Source organism: Entelurus aequoreus, linkage group LG04 (assembly GCF_033978785.1).
Source record: "Entelurus aequoreus isolate RoL-2023_Sb linkage group LG04, RoL_Eaeq_v1.1, whole genome shotgun sequence".
Taxonomy (NCBI): domain Eukaryota; kingdom Metazoa; phylum Chordata; class Actinopteri; order Syngnathiformes; family Syngnathidae; genus Entelurus; species Entelurus aequoreus.
Genome location: NC_084734.1, coordinates 55,359,286 through 55,373,483, shown reverse-complemented (window position 1 = coordinate 55,373,483; position 14,198 = coordinate 55,359,286). Strand labels below are relative to the sequence as shown.

Below are 14,198 nucleotides of genomic sequence, written 5' to 3'. Positions count from 1 at the left end.
GCTGAGATCACCGGGGGTTTCGGGTCTTTCAACATCATACCCCCTCCCTCAGGTGACCCAGCCAGTGTTGATCAGACCCCAGTTTGTGTCCCAGTAGCATTGGCCCACAGTTCACTCCTCCTGATCCAAAGCCATCTAGAGGCTCTCTCTGCTGCCTCCATGGTGGTCTTGATGGCCTTCCTTTTCCCATCACCTGTGATGCCAAGTAGTGTGAACACCTTGCACAGTGAGCGGCCAGCAAAGCCTCTACATCCCACTTCGATGGGCTCACAGCGTGCCCTCCAGCCTCCTCTACGGCATTGCTCGACTAGCTCCTGGTACTTTGACCGCTTCCGCTCGTTTGCCTCCTCTATGCGATCCTCCCAAGGAACTGTCAGCTCTATCAGTAGCACCTGCCGTGAAGATACTAATGTAAGCAAGATGTCTGGCCTCAACGAAGTTGTTGTAACATAGTCTGGAAACTTGAGCTGCTTGCCCAAGTCCACTCGAAGATCCCAGTCCAATGCTGAGGTGAGGAGCCCGGCTGCTAGTTTGGGCTGTGACTGTGGCTGCTCTCCAGCCCTGACAAAGGCAATTCTCCTATTGCCAAGTTGTTGCTTGCTGCTGTTGTTTTTGGCCACGGCTTTAGCTATGGCTTCAGCAACGGTCTTCAGCACCTGGTCGTGCCGCCAGCGGTAGCGGCCCTCCCCCAGAGCTTTAGAGCAGCTGCTTAGGATGTGCTCCAGCGAGCCTTTCCTGGAGCACAGCACACAGGCTGGAGAGTCAATCATGCCCCAGAGATGGAGATTGGCTGGGCTGGGTAGGACGTCGTAGACAGCTTGAACCATGAACTTAATGCGCTGGGGTTCAGCCAGCCTGATCTCAGACCAGGTCACCCTCCTCTCCAGTGCACCCTCCCACCTTGTCCATGCTCCCTGCTGCTGCATACCCACCATCCTGCTGGTTCGTTCCTCCTCAACCTCTGCACGCACCTCCTTCAGGACTAGCTGGCGTTTGTCTTTGCCACGTGCCTTCTCATAGTGAGGTTGGGGGAAGGCTCCCAGCCCAGCACGGCCTGTTGCCACCGTGCCCACCAGGGCCCTATGTCTCAGCCGAGACTCAGCAACCTCCAGGCTTTCCTGAGCCCTCCACTTCCTGCCAGTTCGCACCACGATGCCTGCTGATGCCACTTTAGAGTCCTTGGAGTCACGATAGAGCAAAGCCTCTCGAGTGCGAGAGACCCTGAACTCCTCATCCAGGCTACTGAAGGGGAGCTGGAGCTTGTTGGTCTTCCCATACAGTCCTTTGCTGCACAGGCTGCGTGGAAAGCCCATCCATCGGCGGAGGTAGCTGCTGATCTTCCTCTCTAGAGTCTCCACTGTTGACAGAGGAACCTCATACAACAACAGAGGCCAGAGTATCCGGGGTAAGACGACATGCTGGTAAATCCATGCCTTAAACCGGCCAGGTAAGCCAGACTTGTCTACAGCCGATAACCACTTCTCCAGTTCTTTGATGGTTGTTTGGATTGCTGCAGTATCCCTGAGACTACAGTCGAAAACCTTGCCCAGGCTCTTGACCGGTTTCTCGGTGATAGATGGGATTGCTGTGCCATCCACGAAGAAGCGGAACTTGTCTGCCAGTTTCCCCTTCTTCAGAACCATCGACCTGGATTTAGTTGGTTTAAAGCTCATTCTTGCCCAGGAGATGAGCTTTTCCAGGCCCTGGAGTATCCATCTAGCGCCGGGCACTGATGTAGTTGTGACAGTGAGATCGTCCATAAAGGCTCTGATGGGGGGCTGTCGAGTTCCAGACCTCGACAGAGGGCCTCTGCATTCCGTTTCAGCTGCCTTGACTACCATGTTCATGGCTAGGGCAAAGAGGCAAACTGAGATTGTACACCCAGTTATAATGCCTCTTTCAAGCCTGTGCCAATCTGATGTTATGCTCCCAGAAGTGACCCTGAGCCTGAAGTTCCCATAGTAATTCAGGATGAGGTCTTTGATCTTCTTGGGTACATGATGTCGGTCCAGGGTAGTCTCCACGAGCTTGTGGGGTATGGAGCCGTATGCATTGGCAAGGTCAAGCCAAAGCACCGCAAGGTCTCCCTTACCCTCCCGCGCCTCCCTGATCAGCCGGGAAACTACACCGGTATGTTCCAGGCATCCTGACACACCTGGGATTCCACCTTTCTGGACCGAGGTGTCGATGTAGGCATTCTTGAGGAGGAAGTCAGTCAATCTACTGGAAAGGATGCTGAAGAAGATCTTTCCCTCAACGCTAAGGAGCGAGATGGTCCTGAACTGCTCCAGCTTGGTGGAATTTTCCTCTTTAGGTATCCAAACACCCTCAGCCTGCCTCCACTGGTCTGCAACAGTTCCTCTGCGCCAAATCACTCGCAGGATCCTCCAAAGGATTCTAAGGAGTTCTGGGCATCGCTTGTACACCTTGTAGGGTACTCCACTGGGTCCTGGAGCTGAACTGGCTCTGGCTGCAGTAACAACCTCCTGGATTTCCTTCCAGGTGGGCTCGCTGGTGATGAATTTGACAGTGGGAGATGGTATGTCCAATAAGGCACTGAAGGGCCCTAGCTCTTTCTCTCTTTCAGGTTCGCTCAGGTTGTTTTTCAAGAAGTTGTTAACTTCTTCTTTGGAGCAAACTAGACGCCCACTGCGCTTCTGCCCCAACAGCTGTTTGATAAATCCAAATGGATTAGCTATGAATGCAGTTCGCTTCCTGGCTCTCTCTCTCCTGCGCCTCCTATGCCATTCAGCTCTACGTAGGGTCGTCAGTTTCTTCCTGATGATGTTCCGGAGTTCAGCCAATGGCGCTTTCTCCTCCTCAGATGCTGCCTTGTACTGCCTTGCCAGGGACCGGAGCTCCTGCCGCAGTTGATGGATCTGTTCTGCCCTTCGGTTCATGGTGTAGTTGGAACTGATGGGCTTGTCCTCTTCCACACCGAACCTCTCTGCTCCATAAGAAACAATGATGGTGGTCATGGTCTGAAGCCGTCTGTCGACATCCCCTTTGGCTATTGATTCGATGATTCTGGCTGTGTGCTCGTCGAATTGGTGCCACACTTTGTGTTGGCTTGCAGGAGGCCACATGATACGAGACTGCTTAATTACTTTGCTGGGAGCTGGAGGGTTTATCACATGGAGGTTCTGGGCTCTGTGAGGTGTCTCCCGGCCGGGCTCCTCCGTCGTCTCACCAGGACTCGGTCCTGTGCGCTGTGTGTCACTCTCCTGCACCAAGCATTTCATTCGACCCTGATGGATGTTTAGGCCACACTCGTTCTTGAGGCTCTTGCCACAGATGCATCTTACGGTTGTCATTGTCGTTAAGCCGTTTGCTGAAGTCGTCAACGTTGGATCCGTCCTGTTGGGGAACTCATCCTCCCCCCCTCTCGGGTTCCCCTGGGGGTATTTCTCAGTAGGTCGTTCTGTAGCTTAGTTGGGTTTCTCCCTCACGGAAGATGCAGGTTGGGATGCTACCCCTTGCTGCCCCGGTCGCCGTCTTTCCGCGCTGTCAATTGTCTCTCCAATCGTCACCAGTCTACTCCTGGTTGCCTCCCAGCCTGTTCCTGGGTGTCACTGGCTATGCCAGTCCGAAATGATTGTAAGATACATCCTCAGATGCACTGGGACACATCCTCAGTGATGTGGCTGAGATCACCGGGGGTTTCGGGTCTTTCAACATCATACCCCTCCCTCAGGTGACCCAGCCAGTGTTGATCAGACCCCAGCTTGTGTCCCAGTAGCATTGGCCCACAGTTCGCTCCTCCTGATCCAAAGCCATCTAGAGGCTCTCTCTGCTGCCTCCATGGTGGTCTTGATGGCCTTCCTTTTCCCATCACCTGTGATGCCAAGTAGTGTGAACACCTTGCACAGTGAGCGGCCAGCAAAGTCTCTACATCCCACCTCGATGGGCTCACAGCGTGCCCTCCAGCCTCCTCTACGGCATTGCTCGACTAGCTCCCGGTACTTTGACCGCTTCCGCTCGTTTGCCTCCTCTATGCGATCCTCCCAAGGAACTGTCAGCTCTATCAGTAGCACCTGCCGTGAAGATACTGATGTAAGCAAGATGTCTGGCCTCAACGAAGTTGTTGTAACATAGTCTGGAAACTTGAGCTGCTTGCCCAAGTCCACTCGAAGATCCCAGTCCAATGCTGAGGTGAGGAGCCCGGCTGCTAGTTTGGGCTGTGACTGTGGCTGCTCTCCAGCCCTGACAAAGGCAATTCTCCTATTGCCAAGTTGTTGCTTGCTGCTGTTGTTTTTGGCCACGGCTTTAGCTATGGCTTCAGCAACGGTCTTCAGCACCTGGTCGTGCCGCCAGCGGTAGCGGCCCTCCCCCAGAGCTTTAGAGCAGCTGCTTAGGATGTGCTCCAGCGAGCCTTTCCTGGAGCACAGCACACAGGCTGGAGAGTCAATCATGCCCCAGAGATGGAGATTGGCTGGGCTGGGTAGGACGTCGTAGACAGCTTGAACCATGAACTTAATGCGCTGGGGTTCAGCCAGCCTGATCTCAGACCAGGTCACCCTCCTCTCCAGTGCACCCTCCCACCTTGTCCATGCTCCCTGCTGCTGCATACCCACCATCCTGCTGGTTCGTTCCTCCTCAACCTCTGCACGCACCTCCTTCAGGACTAGCTGGCGTTTGTCTTTGCCACGTGCCTTCTCATAGTGAGGTTGGGGGAAGGCTCCCAGCCCAGCACGGCCTGTTGCCACCGTGCCCACCAGGGCCCTATGTCTCAGCCGAGACTCAGCAACCTCCAGGCTTTCCTGAGCCCTCCACTTCCTGCCAGTTCGCACCACGATGCCTGCTGATGCCACTTTAGAGTCCTTGGAGTCACGATAGAGCAAAGCCTCTCGAGTGCGAGAGACCCTGAACTCCTCATCCAGGCTACTGAAGGGGAGCTGGAGCTTGTTGGTCTTCCCATACAGTAAACTCCTCTCTGTGAGGGAGGGGGGGGTACTAGAATGACGGGGGATGCAAAACAACAACAGTGTAATATGCTTTCATAAAATGGTCACTAATGCCTAGTTTCTCTTGTTATATTCTTATTTTACTGTTATATTTGTATTCTCATTGATGCTTTTTGTTTTTATTGTATTGTAATATTTTTCTATTTTGTTTCCATTTATACCCCCATTATTTACTTTTTTAAATTCGATCTCAATTCTGTACACTGCTGCTGGAATTTTAATTTTCCTGAGGGAACTCTCCTGAAGGAATCAATAATGTACTATCTATCTATCTATCTATCTATCTATCTATCTATCTATCTATCTATCTATCTATCTATCTATCTATCTATCTATCTATCTATCTATCTATTTATCTATCTATCTATCTATATATCTATATATCTAAAGCCCAGCCTCTGCTAGTGCTAAGAAGACAGAGGTTAGAGACACTTAGTTAAACTTTGACTTCTCAGTGAAATATGTAAACAAAAAGGCAGCCAAAATAGGCCATCAATTAAATTGGGTTGTAGTCCAACATATTCAAACATTATTCGTTGACCCAGCCAGATGTAAAGAATTGATGGCAACCAGACAGTTTCAATATCTTGAAAATCTTGCCAAAGATTTTCTTCATCACAGTCAGATATATATATTTTTTATAATAGCTGGCTTGTACATTTGCCTCTAAATCTTTATAGTACTGACATTTGTGCAGACAATGCTAAATGAACAGTACAAAACATGACTCGTTCAGTCATGGTCTTGACTCCAGCCAGTGATTTGATGCGGTTCAGGTAGTTACGCAGCCGGTCAACACTGTAAACAGCGTGATATGCATTCCTGCAGTGGACGCACGTACGTGCTGTACAGGATGCTGACCTGTTTTGAAGGTTAGCGAGCTAACGAAATTAGCCAGTCAAATGCGGCTAACCCTTTCTTATGTTGAAACGAGCAGGGACATGCAGGCACTGAGCCAAAGTGAAATATAAATGTGGTTCTTTCAAGTTGGAATAACAGAGTATGTGCGAACAAAAGAAGGAGAAGAGAAACTGGGTCCATTGTTCAGTCGTCATTTGATCACAAGCGTACATTCTCAGAAATGGTGGCGGCAGCACTTAGATGTAAGGACTAAAAGAGACCATTTTTCATGCTACATTTTAAATATTCAGTACAAATTGAGACCAAGGCTTTAGTTTGATGAATCATATCAGAGTACCGTCTAAAAACGGTCTTGAAGTGGAACCTTGTAGACTTGCAGCTGTTGGGTATAAAATCAAAGCAAGAAACAACCTGAAAATCACTTAAGAAGTGAAACGCATAGACGGGGAAAAAGGGTGAAATTTAAGCCCATGATCAGTGCCCGGGGAATTTTGCCTATCGCTCACAGTCATTATGAAAGACATGACGACGGATGGATTTTTTTTATGCATTGTAATTTGTAAATAAACATGAATAAAAGTTTATTGTAGATAGGAATGTGAATCAAAAACCGGTTCTATATATGACAGCTGCAATTGCAAAAGTTTTCATTTTCGGTTCGTGAATGTTCAATTGTAGTCAGAGAAAAATTGCATGTTTTCTTGCAACCAGATTTTCTCTCAGTCATTATATCATACAGGTGAAAAAAAATAAAAAATAGAATATGGCGTAAAAGTCCATTCATGTCACTAATTAACTTCAAATGTGAAACTAATCTGTGGTATTAACTTATTACATGCAAGCTTGTATTTGTTATCATTCTAATCATCATGGTTTACAGTTTTTGAAACTTTACATTTTCTAAGATTTTCAACTCAAAGTTTTCATAAGCTTAAAAATAATCATCTAACTTATAACCGATAAAGGCTTGACATATCCCACTTTGCATGTAATAGGTTAATATCACATCTTACTAAATGTTACGTTCTTGTGTAATTTGCACATGCTAAAATTATACAGAAGAATATAAATGTCTTATATTTATTTACAGATTTACTATAGGCCACCTTCTGCTGATAGTGTTCCCCGAAGACATCGGTTGCTTTCGCTGTCTCAGCAGAGCAAAGAAAATCCTGGCAGTAAGTGTAGCTCCTCTCATCTGAATGCAAGTGCTCCTAGAGTAAGAATACAAATGTTGTACTCCTACAAAATATAAAATGCAGTGCAGGTAATTTTTTAAATTGTAATTAAAAGTGTGTTTATGTCCATTTTGTGTTGAGCTTTTAAATAAAGCATTATATTAATAATACATGATAAATGGGTTATACTTGTATAGCGCTTTTCTACCTTCAAGGTACTCAAAGCGCTTTGACAGTATTTCCACATTTACCCATTCACACACACATTCACACACTGATGGCGGGAGCTGCCATGCAAGGCGCTAACCAGCAGCCATCAGAGGCAAAGGGTGAAGTGTCTTGCCCAAGGACACAACGGACGTGACTAGAAAGGTAGAAGGTGGGAATTGAACCCCAGTAACCAGCAACACTCCGATTGCTGGCAGAGCCACTCTACCAACTTCGCCACGCCGTCCCTTATATTTAAAATAACAATTCATTAAAGCAAACTAATTGTCCAAAATTGGTATTAAAACATTAAAATTATCTGTCTACTGTACACTTATTAATACTAAAAAAGGATATACATCTGCAATTAATCACCACCATTACTTTTGAGTTAACTATGAAAAATGTGATTATCGAGATTAAACATTTTAATTGTTTGTTGTTGTTTGTTTGCATGTTATTTATAGTTTATAATGTATTTCAGTAGCCATCTGTCTTGTCGTCATGCTCTCGTCTTTAATGGCAATAAAGTGTTCTATTCTATCAATTGTCAGCCCGCGAGTTCAGTTAAAAAAACATTAAAAAGACAACATTTTTACAGCAGAGTCATAAAAACAATTAAGTACTGTCACATCGACGACGCATAACTAGCTATTATTTGCATTGGGTCCTTAAACACAAGATGAAAGCGGGCTATTTTTTAAACACATTTTGTAACTTTGACAAAATAAATAGAGAAAAAACAGAAAAATACACAAAATAGGAATAATAGTGAAGGGAGAATTCTGGACCCCGGGTCCTTAACTTTCTGGAAATGTTGCCACTGAAACACTTTAGTTGAATATCCCTGTTTTGAATAATTTACCAAAAGCATTTATTGCCACATTATTATGTTATATTGTTATGCTTTTACTTGAAATTGTGAAATGATGTATTGTATCAATAAATGTAAGGATTTTTACATGTATTTCAAGGTTTAGAGCTTTTGAAGCCATTCTCAAGTCTAATTCTATATGATAATTTTGTAAGAATCACAACTAATAAATGGCAATGATTAAGGTATAATCTGGGTGTCAAAAACAACAACCATGTACATCTGATCGAAACAAAACTAAATGTTCTCTCAACAAGCAACCGTGTTGTGTTAACACGCACACACACAAGATCAAATTCATGGAATTGTTGTTATCCATTAAATTGTGAGCATAATTGGAATTATGAGCCCAACCTACCGCCGGTTGAAGTAATATTTGTAACCAGTTTGTCGTTTGGACAATAAAGAGTTAATATACTTTTACACGTTGCTATTCCTGATTTGTTTACACAAGACACAAATGTAAGTTTTGTTTAAGTTACGACGAGGTCAAATGGTGATGCACAGATTGTTCTCCCTAGATGCAGACGGAACTCCGGATGCAGTGTGCAGGTAAAGACATGATTTAATGTTCATAAATCAGGCAGGAACAAACAAACACAAGAAGAGCGTACCGATTACACGGAGTGCTAACGGAACAGCTAACACAAGGAAATGCCTAAGGCAAAGCTTAGCTCAGAGATCCAAAGGGTAATCAACGTAAACTGTTGCATGGAAGCAAACACAAGCACCAGGCCGAGTGTTGCGAAAGGCAGGACTAAATAGCTCCCTGATTAGTGCCCGGGAACAGGTGAGCGTCCCGAACACTAATCAGAGGCAGGTGAAAACAATGAATAGTCATGGCAACCAAGGAGACACAAAACCGGGGTACTGAAACAGAACTAAGCCAACAAGTGAAATCAAACGTAAACAAGCTATGATCCGGGCAACGGATCATGACAGTTTAGAAAGATAACGTTGCCGTTTGAGCAATGCTTAGAGATTGACGCAATGCTGCCTTACAACCATCAGGACTAAGAAAGTTAGTGTGAAGTACAGGAAGCGGACAACTGATTTAGAGAAACAAAAGCTATGGCATAGCGTCAGTCCACTTCACACAAGCTGCAGCCAGCGGTCAAAGGACTAACTTTTATCCATAAATAAAGATATTGAGAAGCTGCAGATACTTCTATTGGACATATGTCAGTTCGTTCTTTCAATTGAGCATTACCTTTAGTACACACAATGCTCACCTCTTCATATTTCCTATTGCTACACGACGAAGAAGCAGCCCGTAGAAAACATCTGCATATGTCTGCTCGCCAAAGTAAATGCCGAGGTACACACCACAAAACAAGAGAATGTCTTTGAAAATGGTTTAAACAAGCTACAGGTGAGGTGTTTGTGTACAGTAAGATCCCAGAGTCCGGTACCTATAAAACATACAAGGATGGGCAGTGAAGATATTTTCGCTTTTGTAGCACTGAATAAATGTTCTATTGCTGTTGTTGAATACTATCACTTTTGTATTGCTGGTATTTGTCTTTTTTTTTTAAATTTTATTATTATATTTATTATATCTTCCTTTCTAGTGCCCTTGAGAGTGTTATCCTCTCCTCCTGTAATTGAGTTACTCTGTCAAACAATTTTCCTTGGGGGTCAACAAGTTTGTCGATGTCTATGTCTATGTGTTGAATGCATGAACTGAACTCAAAGCAAATCAAGAGGACATTAAGCAAAAAAAAAAATTTTAGCAGCTGACTTAAACTTAAATGTGTTAAAAAAAAAATACTAAAAAAAATCTACATTAAACATGTCTATTTAGAATATCAGCATCTGTAAGCTGTTATTTATTTTCCATTTTCGCCTTGGTAAAGGTCATCCGTGTATTGAAGTTACGTAAATGTCACGCTTTATTTCGCTATGGTTTGCACAAAGCACGCACTTTTTCAAGTGCAATATGTTTAAATTACATTTTCAACATATTAAAAAAACAGAGCGGTTCACGCACTTATTTGTTTCAGTTTGACACTTGATATTTTACGGGGACATAATTAGAAGTCTTCATTTTGATTTTGTGATTGTTTTTAATGAACATACTGTCTGTCTGTCTGTCTGTGTGTGTGTGTGTGTGTGTGTGTGTGTGTGTGTGTGTGTGTGTGTGTGTGTGTGTGTGTGTGTGTGTGTGTGTGTGTGTGTGTGTGTGTGTGTGTGTGTGTGTGTGTGTGTTGGAGGGAGATCATGCATGCATGATCCTTGTGAGCTGCCTTCCTTGGTTATTAGGGGGAAAGCAGGCAAGCTTCTGGCAGGCTGACATTTGACAGGAAAATAATGCATATTTACAGAATTTTCTCAGTAACACACTTGTACTCACACACACACACACACACACACACACACACACACACACACACACACACACACACACACACACATTGCAGCTCTCCGTGGTTCTGCTGCCGTATGGACATTAGTCAAGGCCACCACCTTCAGCTCCTTAAGTGATCTGCATAATTCATCTATGTTGTCCTTTCTCCCAACTTTAATTGCACTTGAAATTAATACATTCTGTCTTCTGACTAAAATGTTTATTTCTACACACACCGTCAATATCACCATGTGTCCTCACATGTCCTGTCTCGCCAGCTGTTAATCATTGATCCTTTAAACAAGTTCCTTCATGCAGTGTGTTTAAATAAAGTTTTCAAAGTCGTGACGCAGCAGTTTTGCTTTAGTATTGAATATTTCACTGCTCCTTTTAAAAGTGTTTTGCTTCCCCTGTTTAGTGTTTGTTTGGTTTTGTTTATTCCATCCACCCACACATCTCTGAATCACACACCTGCACATTTCAGCCATTTGGCAAACGCTTCCCTACTTCAAAACTACTCGCTCGGCACTATTCAGGCCTGCGGAAATGACTTGGCTATAATCCAGTTTGTTTTTTTTGTTTGTGAGTGTGCAAATGATGATGCATCACAAACAACAACAAAAAAGGTTGGCTTAGTGCTGCAAGAAATGAGTTGATGCTTATTAGTCCGACCAACAAATCCACTCTTAAAACAAGTGTTCTGGTGACATTCCACATTCCTTTCCCACTGCTTATCACAGTTAATCACAGGCGCAACAAGAAACGTCACACTGACAAGTCAGTGAGTCAACAACCACAAGACTATTAGTAAACAGACAAAAAGTAAGCAGTGAAAACAATCAGCACCCATGACAACCAAGAAACACAAAACAGGGGTGCTGAAACAGACCTTAAACCACAAGTGAATCAAAACCTAAATAAACGTAAACAAACTATGATCTGGGCAACGGATCATAACATGGACTGCCCTAAATTTCTTAAATTTCAATGATAAGAAGACTGAAGTTATAGTGTGTGGACCTCGTGGTACCTGTGAGCCCCGGCCCCCTTTTTGACTTTGGCCCCTTGGTTTTGCACGTTAAGCCCATGGTAACCAACCTGGGCTTTCGTATTGATATTAATTGGTGAAAACCAGTTTTTTTAATTTACGTCAGCTGGCCAAGGTTAAAACCTTCTTTGCAGGTAACAGTTTGAGACAGTAATCCATGGATTACTGTAACTCTATGTATGGGGACGGCGTGGCGAAGTTGGTAGAGTGGCCGTGCCAGCAATCGGAGGGTTGCTGGTTACTGGGGTTCAATCCCCACCTTCTACCATCCTAGTCATGTCCGTTGTGTCCTTGGGCAAGACACTTCACCCTTGCTCCTGATGGGTGCTGGTTAGCACCTTGCATGGCAGCTCCCGCCATCAGTGTGTGAATGTGTGTGTGTGAATGGGTGAATGTGGAAATACTGTCAAAGCGCTTTGAGTACCTTGAAGGTAGAAAAGCGCTATACAAGTATAACCCATTTATCATCATTATTTTGGAATCCGTCAGTCCTCCTTCTCACGTCTGCAGCTGGTCCAAAATGCAGCTGCCCGACTTTTAACAAGCACAAGTACAAGAGAGCACATTACTCCTGTGTCTTTTAGAGTCCATTTTAAAATTATTGTATTGATTTTTAAATCCTTACATGGTCTTGCCCCGCCTTACCCCTCTGAGCTGATCCACCTCTATGCCCCCACCCGGTCCCTCAGGTCAGCTGATCAGCTGCTCCTGGAGGTACCAAAATCAAAGCGCAAACTCAGAGGAGACAGAGCCTTCTCTGTTGCGGGTCCCAAACTCTGGAACGATCTCCCTCTCCATGTGAGACAGGCCCCTTCTTTGGCTTCTTTTAAGACCTTTTCTTAAAACAAATTTTTACTCACTGGATTTTAACCCAGCATGAGACTTTGAACTGTTTAAACTGTTTTTAACTTTTTAACTAACTTTTATCGAACAAATTGCTTTTAAGATAATTTTTTATCTGCTCTTTTTATGTATAAATATGTGTATTTTACCTCTGTTTTAAATTATATATTTTACTCTGTCCTTTGCCTGTATTTCTCTGCTTTTTGTGTGTTTACTTGTTTGTGGTGTGCAGCCCTTTGGTTTTTTTTTAACTGTGGGCATCTACATCAACAATATGATTTGCCTGAGTGACTGGACAGGACAAAAAAATAAATAAAAACATGTCTGGCAGATCATTCGGCAGCTTGTCTATTTTCATGGATTAATTGTCACTGTGCGGATGGTGTGGAAGCTGAATTCTGCTTCAGAATGGTGCAGATTGATAGCGCTGTGGTCGAGTTTTCTACACAAGAAGACATATTTTTAATGTTGTTTTTTTTTAAAGTTTTGTGGATGTTGTTCTTTGCACCCACGCTATCAGTTCTGGTGGTTGGTGAGCCGGATTGTGTCGATCTCTGGCTGTGTGCTCTTTCTTTGATAAGGACATTGTACAATACATACAGTATTTTGCACAGTGCAAATATACTGTAGCTACAAGATCAGTTTCATCTGTTGTGACCGAGCAAAGACAAAGTTACAGCAGGAAAATGCATTTAGTGATTCAACTCACAGACTGCAACTACTGATAAAAATCTAAAATACAGCTGAGGACAAATATGAAACCAATCGCAATGGAAATTGAGGTGCCCGTAAGTTCGAACTACGGTTCACAACGTCCACGGTTAAGATCTTTTTATGGTTTTGTGACACAGTTTGTTTGTTTTTTTAAGATGCAAAATGAGTTATTTGTCATTGCACTTAAAAAGTACAATCAGATGTGTTTGCAGGTAACCTGTCCAAGAAACAAAAATATATTATGACGGGGGTAGACAAGACTGGAGGCTGATGGGTCGCCATATGGGTGACACCCCGTAAAAGATCAATCAAAGTTTATTTATATAGCCCTTAATCACAAATCCCTCAAGGGCTGCACAAACCAGGACATTGTCGACTCTGATCCCACATCAAGACAAGAAAAACTCAACCTAATAGGAAAAATGAGAAACCTTGGAAGGGAAACCTTGGTAAGATGGGAAAAAGAAAAACAAGTAGAGATGGGACGTAGAAAAAAATCCCCTCCCAAACTGTAGGGGGACAGTGTGGGACTAGGAAAAAAACCTCATGGGTTGGGGGGATGGGGCAAAATGCAGATTAGGATGTTTGGGTTAGGAAGAGTAGATACATCGTAATACTTGTCTACTCTATTTGTCGATTCTAGTCCACAAATTGATCATAATTTTACCTTGAAGTGCGGAAATCCTTTCCAACATGTTATCCAGTTTGCAGTTTAGTTCAGAAATAGCATATAGTCTGAGTGCCTACAGCCCTGCCCATCCTATTAATCATGACGGGCAATGCTAAATCCATTTAGCAGATTATCTGTTGTCATAGTTCCGAATAGGTCGAATATTTCCATGTCCTCAACGGAAAGAATCGGCAAGCACATGACCTTGATCTTCTCCCGCACGTCCATCATGTATACAGCAGTAAACGTTCTGTGAGGACAGACAGGATTCCCCGAACTCGAGCTCCTCGTTGAGAAAATCATGTTGATTGCATTGAGAAACCAGTCGATCAATTGCATGTTTTCAGTACGGTCCATTGTTGTTCTTATTAACAGCCCATAATACAATACAGTAAATCCCAAACATCAACCATTACCATTTATCACTTGTGGTTCTTACAAAAATATCTTAGTACTGTAGTAGAAAAGGCTTTAAAAAAATAAGTTAAGAAC

The 14,198-nt window shown here is 43.9% G+C and overlaps 1 protein-coding gene across 1 annotated transcript in view; it reads right to left on the bottom strand.

Moving 5' to 3' along the window:
• Positions 1-2,978, bottom strand: part of LOC133647916 (uncharacterized) — an 81,373-nt gene extending 78,395 nt beyond the window's left edge. The window contains exon 1 of the mRNA XM_062043673.1: positions 901-2,978. Within this exon, the coding sequence (XP_061899657.1) occupies positions 901-2,978 (2,078 nt within the window). The remainder of the gene's footprint in view (positions 1-900) is intronic.
• Between the last annotated feature and the right edge of the window lie 11,220 nt (positions 2,979-14,198).